The sequence below is a fragment of the Glarea lozoyensis genome (genome assembly GCF_000409485.1).
Source record: "Glarea lozoyensis ATCC 20868 chromosome Unknown GLAREA7, whole genome shotgun sequence".
In the NCBI taxonomy this organism is placed as follows: domain Eukaryota; kingdom Fungi; phylum Ascomycota; class Leotiomycetes; order Helotiales; family Helotiaceae; genus Glarea; species Glarea lozoyensis.
In genome coordinates this window covers 1389448-1403911 of record NW_007361002.1, presented here as the reverse complement: position 1 = coordinate 1403911, position 14464 = coordinate 1389448, and the positions used below count along the sequence as shown (strand labels likewise).

General features: G+C 47.9%; 5 protein-coding genes across 5 annotated transcripts; 2 read left to right on the top strand and 3 right to left on the bottom strand.

Moving 5' to 3' along the window:
- Positions 1–196: 196 nt before the first annotated feature.
- On the bottom strand, positions 197–4041 carry GLAREA_01652 (MFS general substrate transporter; the record flags this gene model as incomplete). The annotated part of the gene is made up of 7 exons (XM_008088868.1): positions 197–370; positions 431–1115; positions 1199–1450; positions 1499–1649; positions 2503–2539; positions 2585–3934; positions 3985–4041. The coding sequence occupies 7 exons, from the start codon at positions 4039–4041 to the stop codon at positions 197–199; spliced, it is 2706 nt and encodes a 901-aa protein (XP_008087059.1).
- Positions 4042–5469: 1428 nt separating this feature from the next.
- On the bottom strand, positions 5470–8331 carry GLAREA_01651 (P-loop containing nucleoside triphosphate hydrolase; the record flags this gene model as incomplete). Its single annotated transcript, XM_008088867.1, has 3 exons — positions 5470–5642; positions 5704–6956; positions 7007–8331. The coding sequence occupies 3 exons, from the start codon at positions 8329–8331 to the stop codon at positions 5470–5472; spliced, it is 2751 nt and encodes a 916-aa protein (XP_008087058.1).
- A 1419-nt stretch (positions 8332–9750) lies between these two features.
- On the top strand, positions 9751–11227 carry GLAREA_01650 (Nucleotide-diphospho-sugar transferase; the record flags this gene model as incomplete). The annotated part of the gene is made up of 4 exons (XM_008088866.1): positions 9751–9819; positions 9873–9929; positions 9982–11154; positions 11201–11227. 4 exons carry the CDS (start codon positions 9751–9753, stop codon positions 11225–11227), a joined length of 1326 nt encoding a protein of 441 aa, XP_008087057.1.
- A 729-nt stretch (positions 11228–11956) lies between these two features.
- Positions 11957–13315, top strand: GLAREA_01649 (FMN-linked oxidoreductase; the record flags this gene model as incomplete). The annotated part of the gene is made up of 2 exons (XM_008088865.1): positions 11957–12037; positions 12086–13315. 2 exons carry the CDS (start codon positions 11957–11959, stop codon positions 13313–13315), a joined length of 1311 nt encoding a protein of 436 aa, XP_008087056.1.
- A 388-nt stretch (positions 13316–13703) lies between these two features.
- GLAREA_01648 (uncharacterized protein) lies at positions 13704–13978 on the bottom strand (the record flags this gene model as incomplete). Its single annotated transcript, XM_008088864.1, has 2 exons — positions 13704–13881; positions 13935–13978. 2 exons carry the CDS (start codon positions 13976–13978, stop codon positions 13704–13706), a joined length of 222 nt encoding a protein of 73 aa, XP_008087055.1.
- Between the last annotated feature and the right edge of the window lie 486 nt (positions 13979–14464).

Here is a 14464-nt window from a genome sequence, read left to right as displayed (position 1 = left end):
GATTCTGAGATAATTCGGCATTAACTTGATTAATTAGGAACTCAGTGACTGACTTTACAATCAAGGTTCTTGCAAGAGCTTTTTCGATGTCAACAAATCTCAGCGATACATCAGCACACAAGTATCCATGATCGAAAGTAGCGCGAGTCCTGGATAAGAGAAAGATCTTGTCATTCAAATCCCTAAAGATCTCCGATCAAGCAGAACTTTTCGTTACCACTTCCTCTCCAAGATCCTTGGAATCAACATCACCTTCTCCATTACTCACTTCAAGCACCCTATGTTTCTCCTCTCGTGCGGTAAAATATAACAACCCACTCGCCCAAACAGCCAACGCAATACAACAACCTATCATGGCCCACATTCCTTTCTACAAAATTTGTTAGCGACAATCTCTTAACAAAACTCACAACAAGAAGCAACCACTTACAGTAAAATCCGGCGCCTCACTCGCCCCATAAAACACCAAACTCCACCACGCATTCACAGCATTACTCCCACAATTCATACTCGCAATCACCACCGCCCTCACGCTGTCCTCGCGCCATCTCATCGCATCGTTCGCCCACGCGAAAAACGTAGCTTGACACGCATACACGCTGCCAGCCCAATAATACGCCGCCATCCGCACGCCGACGTCCTGGGAGCATAGAATCATGACCGCCGTCGCGATGCCCGTGACGCCGATGAAGTAGGCCACGATGTACCGTCTCCCGCCGAGGAAATCGGTTAGTGTGGCGAAGAAGAGGGTGGAGATTATTCCGACTGCGGGGACGCCGGTGGGGTAGTTGTTGAGTTGCGAGACGGAGTAACGTTTTAGGGATTTGAGGTAGAGGGATAATAGCGCGTTGGAGGAAAAGGATTCGGTTTCGCCGGCGATGATCCAGAGGATGGTGAAGCCGTAGATGTGGTAGGATGAGAAGACGCGTTGGAGGAAGTGCCAGTTCCACGGCTGGCGTTCGGGGACGGTGGGGATGCGGGAGATGGCTAGGGAGCGCTCGGTGGGTGAGAGATATGGCGCACTTGTTGTGGAGGGCGTGTCAGGGAAGAGGAGGAGTCCGTAGATGGCGATGGGAGGGTGATGAGACCGTCGATTATGAAGAGCCAGCGCCAGCCTGAGAGGCCGCTTTTCCCGTCGAGACTGGCGTGGATGGCTGTCTGTAGGAAGCCGCCGAACATAGTGCCTGCGAGGCCGGACGAAGTGAAGATTCCTGAGCGCTTGCCGAGTTCGCGGGAGGTGTACCATGATCCGAGGATGTAGTGTGTTCCGACGAAGGTGGAGGACTCGGCGATGCCTTGGAAAAAACGGATGGCCATTAGGTGTTGTGGGTGTTGAGCTGCTGCTGAAATCATGGTTAGGCTTCCCCAGAGGATCATCATGGAGGGGAAGAAGATGCGGGGTTTGAGGTGGTAGAGGGCTAGGTTTGAGGGGATCTGACCGATCACGTAGCTGTGAGTTGTTAGAGTTGTGGTCGCGGTTTGGGGTAAGAGTTCGTACCCGACTGTGAAAACAGTGTTGATCTGGTTATATTGGTTCCCGGTAAAGGAGAGCTCTTCCTTCATTCCTGATACGTAGGCATTTGCGAGATTGGAGCGGTCTAGGTAGTTCATAAAGTACATTAAACAGCAGAAACTCAGGATGAAGAAGTCTGGGAAAGAAGTTAGCTTTTGTTTGAAGGGTTTGGATATGAGAATATTATATTACCAAGTTTCCTGACTAGTTTACCTTCTCCTGGATGCTCATAGGGCTGGGAGATATACTCCTTTACTCGTTTGAAACCCATTCCTTATTATGTTTCAACAACTTTGCAACTCGCTTGTAGAGACTTCGAGATCTTTGAGTTAAAGCTCGCATGAGCTTCATAGGTCCTAGTTGAATCACAGTACAATTGATTGATGCCCAGAAATATGTGCTTCCCTTACGACCTGTAACACACACTGTCTTTCTGCCTCTTCTCAAACCGCAAGTGTATTTCATAGACTCTTCTAGATAGTGAACTTAGAGACAGAGGATTGAGCTGTTCCATAAAGATAGCTATAGGTAGATAAGAAGAAGCATCCATATCAATACCCGATTCCCCATCATAAAAGCTTATTGCCCCTCCGATTCGGTCGGCCAATTGCTGTTATCGTCGCACACTAGATCATTAGAGTGCAGATCGTCACAAGCGAAGAGTGGGAGCCAATACACCATCACGTGATGATTTTCCGACTTCAATTGTTGACTTCAGGTTGACCTGGAGAACTGCGACATGCAACAGAAAATGCGTATTGGCCAAGACTAGGTCCATGAACCTATCAAACTGTTTCACGCATGAATCAAGGAAAAGTGGTGCGTAACGTTCTGATAACCGGATTTTGCATTTCGAGGGTTTGAGATGGAGAAAAGTCTTGTAGATGCTAATATATGGAAAAATGGGTATGTACTGTAATCCCTTTAATGAAGGTATGCAGATGCTGTATCTAATTATTAAATGCCTTGCGCCCAAAATGCCAACATACAATCGTGTCTTCGTGCTTTCATTCCATATACAATGGTCTACATCTCAATCAATTGAGGTCTGCTTCGATGAATTTTTTCTACCTTCTTGTCCTTGTGCTTGTTTAGGAAAACGCTGAGCGACGAACTTTTCTTTTTCTTTTCGCTACTAACAATGACAAGTTCCTTGCCTTTGCTTTCTCCACGCTTGCTACGTCCGCTTTCTGATGGTGCAGGTAGCATCTTACTTGAAGAAGACCGGATGGGAATTTCCCGAGTGGCAAAGGTGCTAGAGCGAACATCGCTTGCATGTTCTTTTTCGCGGACGCTTCTATGCGTTTTGACGCTTCGTTCACTGCAAGCGCTTTCTGGTGCTTTTGGACGTTGTCGTTCCTCCTTTGCCCGCTCCCGAATTTTTGATTTTAACTTTACAGCGCCAGGCGTGAGATAGACGCCCTCGATGCTTTCCGATTCGGCATCTGCAATACCTCTTCTCCAGCTCTCTACACTGCCCATTTCAAAACTATCGTAGACGAGTGCCTCTTCTTGGCGATTTGCTTCTTGAGCTGCGGCCAATTCGTTCTTTGCTTTTATTTGCTTGACAATCTTGTAACCTCCAAACATAACGATCGTCACGCCAAGTGCAACACCACCAGCAATCAAAAACTGAGGCGATGCAAGTAGCGCAAAAGCAGCTGGTGAAGAGGCCTTCAAAGATGCCAAAACGGCAGGACCCATTGTCTTTAAAATGTTGGACAGCTCAGCCAGGGTCAAAGCCACAGCAGCCATAGCCTCTGGGTTTTTCTGTAGGTTGGCAATGATTGTCGTCGCCGAATGCTGCACACAGTGTGCTTCCAGCAACAAGGATTCTAATTTCGACAAGCCCTCCTCCAGCTCCTCTTCTTTATTCGAATCCCGAGATCCTGGCCGTTCATGTAATTCTCCATATGCCAAATTCATGTCGATCTTATCAGCACGTACATCCGGGTCCGAAACGCTGCGGTGTAACGAGTACGGTGGAGGAAGGGTTCCGGCTCTGGTCATTTGACCTGGAGCGGGAGCTCCAAGGTCGGTATGTCGACGGACCATTCCTGGCTGAACATCATCGAATAATGGAGAGGGGTGTCTCGACCCATCTTGACTCGAGCTCCGTTTCCCATGCGGCCTGGCGCTTCTATTACGTTGCGACGAAGAAACACTTCCTTCGGGAATGTGCGATAGTGGTGGTCTTGAGGTCAAGGCTTTATCTTTGTGGTGTCGGGAAGATCGCGTCGAGCGATGGGAGCGTCTAGATGATGCAACCGATGCGGTGTCTTCACGAGCTTCTATTAAATTCTGTGCAGCTTTGTATGCAATTCGCTTTTGTCGTTCTGCTTTCATCTCCTCCTTCTTCTCTTTTTTCTTCGTCTCGTATGCATCTCTTGCATCTTTGAAAATGTTGACTAGTTGTTTTCCCTAAATTGAAGGTCAGCTTGACATGTGAAATATGCAGGGACAAAACCTACAGTGCTGACCACCTTGCCAGACTTATTGATGATAGTGATGGTTTCCATTGCTGGCATCTTGACGTTTTTTGATTAATATGCGTAGTTGTATTCTTGCGAAGACCGGCTTCGATGTTTGAAAATAAATGATCGTGATATTTCGGTGAAGGACGTTGAGCCAGCCAAATTGCGGTGAGCCCGGTACTTAAAAAGCTGGGACTTGTAGATAACCAAGGAATAGCCGCCTCTATGATTCTATTTCAAGCACAAGAGTTTCAACACAAGGCCTCTGTCTCCTTTGTTCGAAGACTAAAGAAGCGACAAAAGTTGATCGTGAATTTGGGAGAGAGGCCTCCGAAGTTGCAGGGCTGGTGTTGTAGTCGAAACCCAGGTCAGGTGGGCGAGGCAAGAGCGCGAAATCGTTATCGGGATTGGCGGGGAGTGGCAGAAACTCCTGGCCTCTCATCCAAACAAGGCAAAAGAGGTCTTTCGCGACTGGCCACATCAAACAAATTGCACCAAAATAGACACGATCAATTACTGTGTTGCGTGATAGAAAGAGCCGGTGATTATTGCTCGACCCACCAGAAGTCGTGTCAATGTCACAGCGCTTCTTGGGTCGCAGAGCCAGAGCGCACGCAGCGGAGAAGTCGAATCTGTGGATGAGATGGGAAAGCGACGAGGCAAAGATGGGAAAGGACCGTCAGTCACAGCTGGCGCTTCGTGATTTGCCCGCGGCTGCATCTTGTCCCTTCCCTTTTCAAGGCACAAGCAAAGGCCCGGATGGCTTGACCAAGTTCTTCACAGCTCGTCTAGGATCTGCTGTCGACACGCTGTCTGCCAGTCGTCTCTTCGCCCTTCTGCCGGTCTCAAGCAGGTCGATTTTCTCCACGTTTCACGCATCTCGACGGGTCGTGGCGGACGGGATCCACGCGGTCTCGATGTGGCGATGCTACCAATTCTCGTGTGGCTGGAATGATAGAATACCTATAATCTTTTAGTCACCGTAGGTGCGCGTTTGCGACGGGTCAGATTTTGTCTGTCTGTCATCGTGACTCGCAATTCGACGAGGTGATCGTTGAAAGAAGGCAAGATCAACTGGCAAAACGAGCTGAAGCCGTCAATTGCCAGGAGCCGCAAAGGTGCATATCAGCACACGTGAAAGGAAAAAGCCCAAAATGCAACTTGACATGCAGTGATACCTCATCGCAGCCCAACATTCGGATGTCAAGATCACCAGAATGAGACGGGTACATGCTTTCGATTGAATTTCATCTCATCACGGAACAGATAATATCTAACCTACACTGCGCTGCTTCAACAGAAACTTCTGATCCGTAACTACAAGAACTGCTTATCCTACTGACTAGCCATTCGTAAACTCATATTGAGATGATAAACAGCGATTCGCTCCCAAATTGAGATCGTACACTCCGTAGTACCAATTACGCCACCTACAAAGAAATGACATTCCGAATTCGGGGTTTCCTGCACCATTTGATCTAACTATTCGCCATCCTTCATGGTGGTATCTAAAACATCAGCACTTGAGTCTTGGCGGAGTTTTCTGATCCAGTCCAAAGACTCCTGTAATCTTTTGCGGTTGTCTTCCAGCTCCATCCGGCGTTTGACTACTTTTGCATTTCCGGCCAGCAATTCTTGACATCTAACTTCCCCCCCTAAAGTATAGTCAGTAATCAAGCATTTCAATGTAGGAGAGTGTAAATCAAAGAGACTCACCTTCATCGATCTTAAGCTCGGCCTGGACATAATATTCGAGGGCTTTGAACATGTCATCGATCAAGTGTGCGTTGACTGCTGCACACACGGAATCACAAAACCGTTGTCTAGCAGTCATGTAGTATGCTCTGATGTACGAAGCCAGAGCTATTTCGGATTGAAATTTATCTTCTCCAAGCTTGTCCATCTTGAACTTGCTGTACACTTCAGCCATGAACTCTTCCCTTCTTGGGTCACCTTGGCTGAAGGTTAAGGCTTTTGTATACGCTGGTGTTGGATACACTTGGCAATATGCCTCAATCCTCGCCATTCGTCGTCGACCCTTGAACCACTCAAGGGCCCTTTTCTTGTGGTTTTCGAACGAGGCGTTATTCATGGTGAAGAGAGCAGATTTCTCTACTTTGAATAGACGCATCGTTTGATCGTGAAGTGTCTCTTTAGAGCGTTTGAGAAAGCTAGCTATGATGGCTTGTGAGCGCTTATAAAATTCTGTCTCGTTGTACTCGCGTTTAATGTCCGTATCGAGTTGCTGTTGGAATGTCGCAGATAGAATATCGAAAGTGGCCGCGAGGAAAGTTTGGAGCGGCGCGTCCCATCTAGCAACGCTTTGTAGCGCATACTCTCTTTTGATCTTATCAAGACTTCCGTCCGGAACGCCAGCAGGTATCTGCTTAGATATCTCGGTTTTCAACGTAGAAAGTGTCATCATACCTTTGCCCCAATCGGTGTATGGTTCCCAAAAAGGCCCCAGGTCACCCTTAGACCGAGTGTTCGCCTTTCGCCACTCGTCGACATCGACTCCAGGCCGTCGATATATGGGCAGTGATAGTGTAGGTGAAGTTTCCTCCTTAGGCGCGAGTTTGGTCTTCTTTGGGCTTATGATATTGCCGAGATCTTCACCGGACCGCTTCACAAGTTTGACTGGCGAAGTCTTGACCGGCGAAGCGCCTTCTCCGCATGAGTCAGAATCCAGTTCGTAGATTGTAGGTTTCACTTGTTTATCTGACGGGTGAGCACAGTCACACATTGGCCTCATGGCATCCAGGGCTTTCGAAAATTGATTGCACAACTCCTTCCACTGGCTGTGGAAGACGTTGGAGCTATTATCGAGGAGACCTCTGAGACCATTCTCAAGACTGTTTAGCCGCGTACGCACGGTGACCTGCGCTTTATCGTTGACTTTCGGTAAGCTAGATAATTCATGCTCAACTTTTTCGAGCTCTTCGAGAACTGTGCTGTGGATTTCAGGGATACTAAACATACCATCAGCTTTGTTTTTCAAAATGTGCTGAATGGGGCATACCAGGAATAAATAAGGCCCACGAACGTCTTGGACAGGTATTTTTGAATGACTTCTGTTCCGCATCGGTCGCGAAAACATGCCCATTCTGCGCCTTCACGCCAGAGCCGACTTTCTTCAAAAAACTTCGTTTCATATTCCCGGGCAAACTGATGATATTGAGGGCCTGGTGGCGTCTTCCAGTCTGGGCCAGGTTGGCGGGTAATGAAGTACCCATGCTTGAGTTTATACTCATGACCTTGGAGTATCTCCGTGTACTCACTAGTATCAGTTACCCGATCTGAATTAGTGAGAACCCCGACACACCTGTGTTCAGCTCTCTCCTGTCGAATTAGTAGTCGAGCTGTCGAATTCTGGGGGTCTATATGCATAGCCATAGCACAGATTATGAGAGATTTTTCGTGCCGAACGTATTCTCGAGTCATCGTTCTGAATGCTTCAGGCAAATACTGGTCGCTGGCAGCGGATACAATAAGCCCAGGTAAATCAAAGAAAGACAGAGCGGGAAGGCCAGGGGCGGATATTGAAATGGCGATAACGTTGGGTGAGTACACAGCCTGCTCTTTAACTGCGTTGTTTTCACGTAACTGCTTGTGCTGTAGAAAAGCGACATTCTCAAGGTTCGAGTCCGGAACGAATTCTTGAGGGGAAATGCTGGGATTTAGGAGCGCAATCTGTGCCCACTTAAGGACATCTTCTAGCTCGCTTTCCTCACGAATAGTCTTAAATGGGACTACGTCCGTAGTTGGATTCTGAGCCCAGAAATGATAACTTCGAGCTGTAGCTTTCTTGGTTTGATCGTAAGAAAAGGAGATGTGCAGTGAGACTTCACATTCCCAGGCCGGTCCTTCAGAAGTTTTGATGTTAGTTGGACATCTTGTACAAGTAGATCCACCCCGAGGTAAGTTGATTCCAGCAATCGCTGAAAGTAAGGATGATTTCCCTGATGACTGGTCTCCTACAAGTACAACCTGCGGTATCTCTGTCACGATACCACCCACAAGCCCTCTGATTTTATCGATAGCGTCGAGTGCAGTTTTGACATCTTTGCCGACTAAATGAAGCCCTCCCGGATGACCGTCCACCTCTCGGGCTTCTGTAGGCGAGGCATCACGGTGGGGTAAGTCATGATGAGTATCTTGTGCGGGCGATCTTCGACATCCGACAGGAAGATGGCCATGTGCGTCCTCGAGGATGCCTTGAGATTTTTTCAGATTCCACTCTTCAATCTTGTTGTCGGGTGGTTCGTTGGACATTGTCCTCTCTTTTGGCGTTGGGTAGCCAAAGCTAGTCACGGTGAAATCACCTTTGACGCGGTTGGGAGGCATTCCAGATATACCCTATAGAAGGTGCGGGAAGGTGATCGACTTCCACAAACTTGATACTCGTCAGCAGGGAAATATTTGCCGTAAGCCACTTCAAGATACCTGAGATCGAAGGTTGCGGAAGATAGACAAGGTACGCAAAAGCTTGCTCGTTGACTGCGAGGAAAGCAACGAGAGCTTCGACTTACAAATCTGTGAGATCGATTCTCGATGAACAATGGGGATAGAGGATGGAATAGTGTCGATAGGACAAAAAGATATCGACCAGAATGGTCAAGGCGCGGTGAGCCTGAGAGAGGCAGAAAGGTGGAGAGACGAAGAAGCGGAATGAAGGTGAGGTTAGGTAGGTATTCACCTTCAACTCTCGAAGCCAAAGTGAGCAAGAGTTCGATGATATAGAATATGTAGGAGCTCCGCGAGTGACTGTGGAGTATTGAAGTGGAAGTGTGGAAAGCCGTCGAAGGCTTCTTCGCCGAGGTCCTACTTATGATATATGAGCATCGCTCCCGGTTTGCTTAGGATGGTCAGTTTATGCAGCTCAGTCCGTGTCTATATCGAATCAAATGTAGACGATCTGCCTCGAGAGACCATGGTGTGTATGCAAGAAATTTCTCCTCTCGAGATTCCATCCTCGAGGTTGTTAGTTGCACAAGCGAGAACTGTTATGGCGGGCAAACAATACTACAGCTCGATCATAAGTGTGAACCGGACAACCTCGACAAGAAAATCTCAAGGCATGCTCGAATCAAGAGCCCTGCATAATGCGGCGGGCTGCGTCCGGACGGGAGGCTAGAATTGGCTGCATCTCTCGAGGCAAACGGTTCACACTTTCCAGCAAGATTCTTGTGTATTTCCTGGCAAAATTCGCGAGTCTTCCTGAGCCGATGTGAATATTGGGCATAAGTCCTTCACAAACCCAAAACCACCTGCACCGAGTCTCTCAAACCACATAGTTCCGCGCCTTATGTGTACCTAAGCCTTTCTGAAGGGTCCATTGCCGCCGCTCTTTTCTCCCAGCTTCCTTTCGCTGTTGCAGAGTAGGGGTCGTAGCATTGCGATGATGCTGCATTGAAGTTCCTCGGCTGCTTCTTGGGACAGCACCGCGAGAATCTATCATCCTGATCGATTAGCTCCGATTCGACAAAACTCTTGTAACCAATGTATGAAGTATGTCTCAAGGGAGAGGAGATATGGGCAACGGGGACCCCAATCAAAGTCACGATGTTCCACTTCCTGCAAATTGCACCCATCACATGATTAGGGTCCAGTTGTGGCTCGTCGTCTTAACCCCTGCCGGTGAGGCTGACCCACTAGAGGGGGAACATCTGCGCTCGTATCCCAAAAAGTTCCAGCAGTGCTGGCATTTCCCCTTAGTCTTCAACGCCAGATCATAGTGATATTTATTACCCACCGATTTGCAACATGTCTCTACAGATCCCCCACCGTGAAAAGGCCAACGGCTCCCAAGCTGCCACCAAAGCTGTCATTTTGGTAAGGTCCCCAAGCAAACATGGTGGAAAAGAGAGGATTAACTAGGGGGTTAGGTTGGTGGACCATCAAGAGGAACCCGCTTCCGACCATTGTCGCTCGATTTGCCAAAAGTAAGACTTCTCAATTGTCTGCATAGTCCCAGAAAACTAACAAAGATCATAGCCTCTCTTCGAAGTTGCAGGCCATCCCATTGTTTGGCACTGTCTCACCGCCATCGCGAAAGTCCCCTCGATCCAAGAAGTGTGCATGATCGGTTACTACGACGAGACCGTATTCCGCGACTTTATCAAAGACTCCTCAAAAGAATTCCCTCAAATTAAGATCGTCTATCTTCGAGAGTACCAAGCTCTGGGCACGGCAGGAGGCTTATACCATTTCCGGGATGCTATTCTCAAAGGAAGACCAGAACGCTTCTTCGTTCTAAATGCCGATGTGTGTTGTTCATTCCCGTTGAATGATATGCTTGCTCTGTTCGAGAGCCGAGATGCAGAAGCTGTAATTCTTGGTACACGAGTTGGTGAGGAGGCCGCAAGCAATTTTGGGTGTATTGTTTCGGATGCCCATACACGTCGGGTCCTACATTATGTCGAAAAGCCAGAGTCCCACATTTCGAATCTCATCAACTGCGGTGTCTATCTGTTCGCAACCGAATGTATCTTCCCTTCAATTAAGAGTGCCATCAAGAAGCGCACGGAACGACCGCGCCTCGTCTCATACCCCTCCTCGGAAAACCTTGAGTCATCGTACTTCCAGGATGAGGATGATGAAGAAAAGAAAAACGAGGTACTCAGATTGGAGCAGGATATTCTGAGTGATTTGGCAGACAGAAACCAGTTCTTCGTACACGAAACCAAGGATTTCTGGAGACAGATTAAGACAGCTGGATCCGCTGTACCCGCGAATGCTCTGTACCTCCAGAAAGCTATGCAGACGGGGTCAAAGGAGCTGGCGAAGCCATCAGCGAATATTCTGCAGCCAGTGTTTATTCATCCAACTGCCACAGTCGACCCATCCGCGAAGTTGGGTCCAAATGTCTCTATTGGCCCAAGAGCTGTAATTGGTGCTGGAGCACGAGTCAAGGAGTCTATTGTGCTAGAAGATGCAGAGATTAAGCATGATGCATGTGTCTTGTACTCCATCATTGGCTGGAACAGTCGAGTTGGAGCGTGGGCTCGTGTTGAGGGTACACCGACTCCAGTCAATAGCCATACCACGAGCATCATTAAGAACGGAGTCAAAGTTCAAAGCATTACCATCTTGGGCAAGGAGTGTGGTGTTGGAGACGAAGTTCGAGTTCAGAACTGTGTCTGCTTACCATTCAAGGAGTTGAAGAGGGTGAGTTCTAATCCAATTCTTCTTTGGGGTACACTAACTAGTACAGGATGTTGCCAACGAGGTCATAATGTAATATATCACATGTTGTTGATGGGCTGTTGTGGGTGATCTGCGGCGTCTATAGATGCAGTAAAAGTCAATGTTTTCCCAAGTAGCGAAAATAATCAAGCATATTTGTCACTTCCCTGCAGGATATAAAAAAGATCCGTACCGGATATAGGGGTCTTTTTCTACTCGGGTAGCATGCCGGCGTGCCTTTTGTCTCCTCACTGCGATCTGGCATTGGCCCAGCTCCCAAAAGAAACAAAAGAAGGTAACCGATTGAGTCGTTTCTGCTGCTTGGTAATAACCTTAAAGCTACCCCACTATTCCGCCCCACTTGGAGGGGTAGCACGAATGCCGAGTGCGTCCCGAGCCTTCTAAACGAAGCTTGAAACAGAATTTGGTTGTTGGACAGTCTCTGTTCATCTGCAATATCCAAACTTATCCAGACATTACTCGGCGCTGTTAGTCAGGGGAATACATGTGGCAACCCAATGGTGGAATTCCATGGATTTGTAAGCTGTGATGGCTTTTTTCCTATGTGACATCACCAGCGTACGCTCTCCATGTAGCAACAACACTAGCCTAGCTGGTGGAGCGGCAATTAAAATGGGAATTGCAAATGAATATAAATAAGTATAATCGAGAGACCACTAACTTCTTCAATTAGCCTTGACTTGTCGATTGCTTCAGTACTCGCTCCGCAACGTCCTCCTCCAACTCATCCACCATCCAAGCTCAATAGCTGTACGAAAACAAGATGTCGTCGCACCACGCAGTTACCAAAGAACATGGCCAGACAGCTAAAGTCCCAGGAATTCCCAACGTCGCAGCTGAAGGAGTATGTTGCATCACAATATATCGGTTCCATGGCTAACATCCATCTCAGATACCATACTTCACACCAGCTCAGAATCCGCCCTCTGGCACGGCTTCCGACCCCCAACCTTCCAATGCCGCCATTCCAAAAGTCTTCCAACCTATTACGATCCGTGGCTTGACCCTCCAGAACCGAATTATGCTATCTCCTCTCTGCCAATACTCCGCTGAGAACGGTCACCTTACACCTTGGCATCTTGCTCATATTGGAGGCATTGTATCCCGGGGTCCTGGGCTCACCATGATTGAAGCTACATCAGTTGTTCCTGAAGGTCGAATTACACCCGAGGATTCTGGAATCTGGGCCGACAGTCAAGTTGACGGTCCATATGGACTGAAGGCTATTGTTGATTTCGCACACAGCCAGGGCCAGAAAATTGCAATCCAGATTGCTCACGCTGGACGGAAAGCTTCTACAATTGCACCGTGGTTAAGTGCTGGTGCTGTGGCGACAGAAGATGTTAACGGTTGGCCAAACAATGTCAAGGCACCTTCAGCTATTGCGTACAATGACGCCCACTGCCAGCCATCTGCGCTTACACTGGACGAAATTGAGGATTTGAAGAAAGCGTGGGTTGCTGGTATCAAGCGTGCTATCCGAGCAGGATTCGACGTCATCGAAATTCACAACGCTCACGGCTATCTTCTCCACTCGTTCCTGTCCCCAGCATCCAACCAGAGAACTGATAAATATGGTGGATCATTCGAGAATCGCACACGTTTGACTCTTGAGTTGGTCGAATTGACAAGAGCGGAAATGCCAAAGGAAATGCCTCTTTTCCTGAGAATCAGTGCTTCGGATTGGCTAGACCACGATGGTTACACTGGTGAGTCTTGGAAGATCGAGGACAGCGTCCGGCTTGCCCCGCTTCTTGCCGAGAAGGGAGTCGATCTGATAGATGTCTCATCTGCTGGTCTACATCCATCCCAGAAAATCAAGCCTGGTCCAGGATATCAAGTTCCATTCGCCAAGGCCATCAAAAAGGCCGTCGGTGATAAAATGCTTGTCGGCGCTGTTGGAAGTATTACAACCGGTCCTCAAGCAGAGTCGATTCTCACTGGTAAAGGAGAAGGTAGTCACGGAGAGGAAGAGATTGATATGGCAATCGTCGGAAGAATGTTCCAGAAGAATCCTGCCTTGGTTTGGACCTGGGCGGAGGAGCTTGGTGTGGAAATCAATGTTGCAAACCAGATCCGTTGGGGATTTGGAGGCAGACCTGGTGCACCAAAGAAGGCTTAAATGTGGTATTATAGAATATTGTGAAAGACTTTAGCGTTTGGTGTTCGCTTGGTAGTTAGAATTAGACAGAGCAAGGTACTTCATGTAAGCATGAATCATTTAGAGCGAACAATAGTCTAATCCCAGGAAACGTGTAACATATGCCATATAAGAGACACAAATGGTTGAGACACATTGTAAGATGTCTGATTTCGAATTCAATTTGAAGCTTATCTGTCATCGTAAGCCAAACTAAAGTAAAGTACCATGCCGAGCCAACACGAGAATTACAACCAAGCCAAATATTAGAGAAAAGCAAACAACGCCATCGATCCACAACTCCAGATGACCTAATCCCAAGCCCACTTCACCAACCCCGTGTCGCCCTGCTCGCCCTCACTGAAGACTCTCACTTCTGCCCTCCACCTGTATAAAAACCAGCCCAAGGGTCCTCTTGTCTGTCCTGATTCTCATAACGATCTCGAGCTGAATAGTAGTTTTGACTTTGATTATATGCTTCTAGCTGTTCTTTCGTGAGGCCCGTTGAGGTTTGTTTGGATGACGAGGTAGAGGATTTGGATTTCTTGCTGTGGATGAGTGGTTAGTATGTGGTTGTTGAGGGTTCGCGGGGGATGCTTACGAGGAGGACTTGTGGGAGGAGTTGTGGGGTTTGTTGGGTGGCATGATTGATTGGATTGGAGTTCTGGAGGTGTTGTTGGATGGGAGGTAGTGATGAGATGGATGAGTGAGTTTGTTTTGGTTGTGCTGCTATTCGTGAGATGAGATTTTTATAGGACTATGTACAGTCTGAGAAGATATTCCCAACTATATTGTGCAAGCTTTCCAATATAATGAGCGTGTCTTGTCATACAACTCTACCCTTACCACATACCTTCATATTAAAGGCACACCTCAATTCCTCGGTAAAGACTGCAGGATGTATAACCTTAATACCACAACCTACCCAAGGACCCATCAACAACCTCAATTTCACGTACATCACTAACAACTAAGGACAACCTCAGTAAGAAGCATCACCGTTCGCCACAAGCCCAGCGAATCAACGAACCATCACGTGAAGCCCTAAGACCCAAACAAACCCTTGAGATCATGCAAGAGTCCACATCGTGCATTCGAGCCTCAGAACCTTCCTATCATTTTCTGACTGGC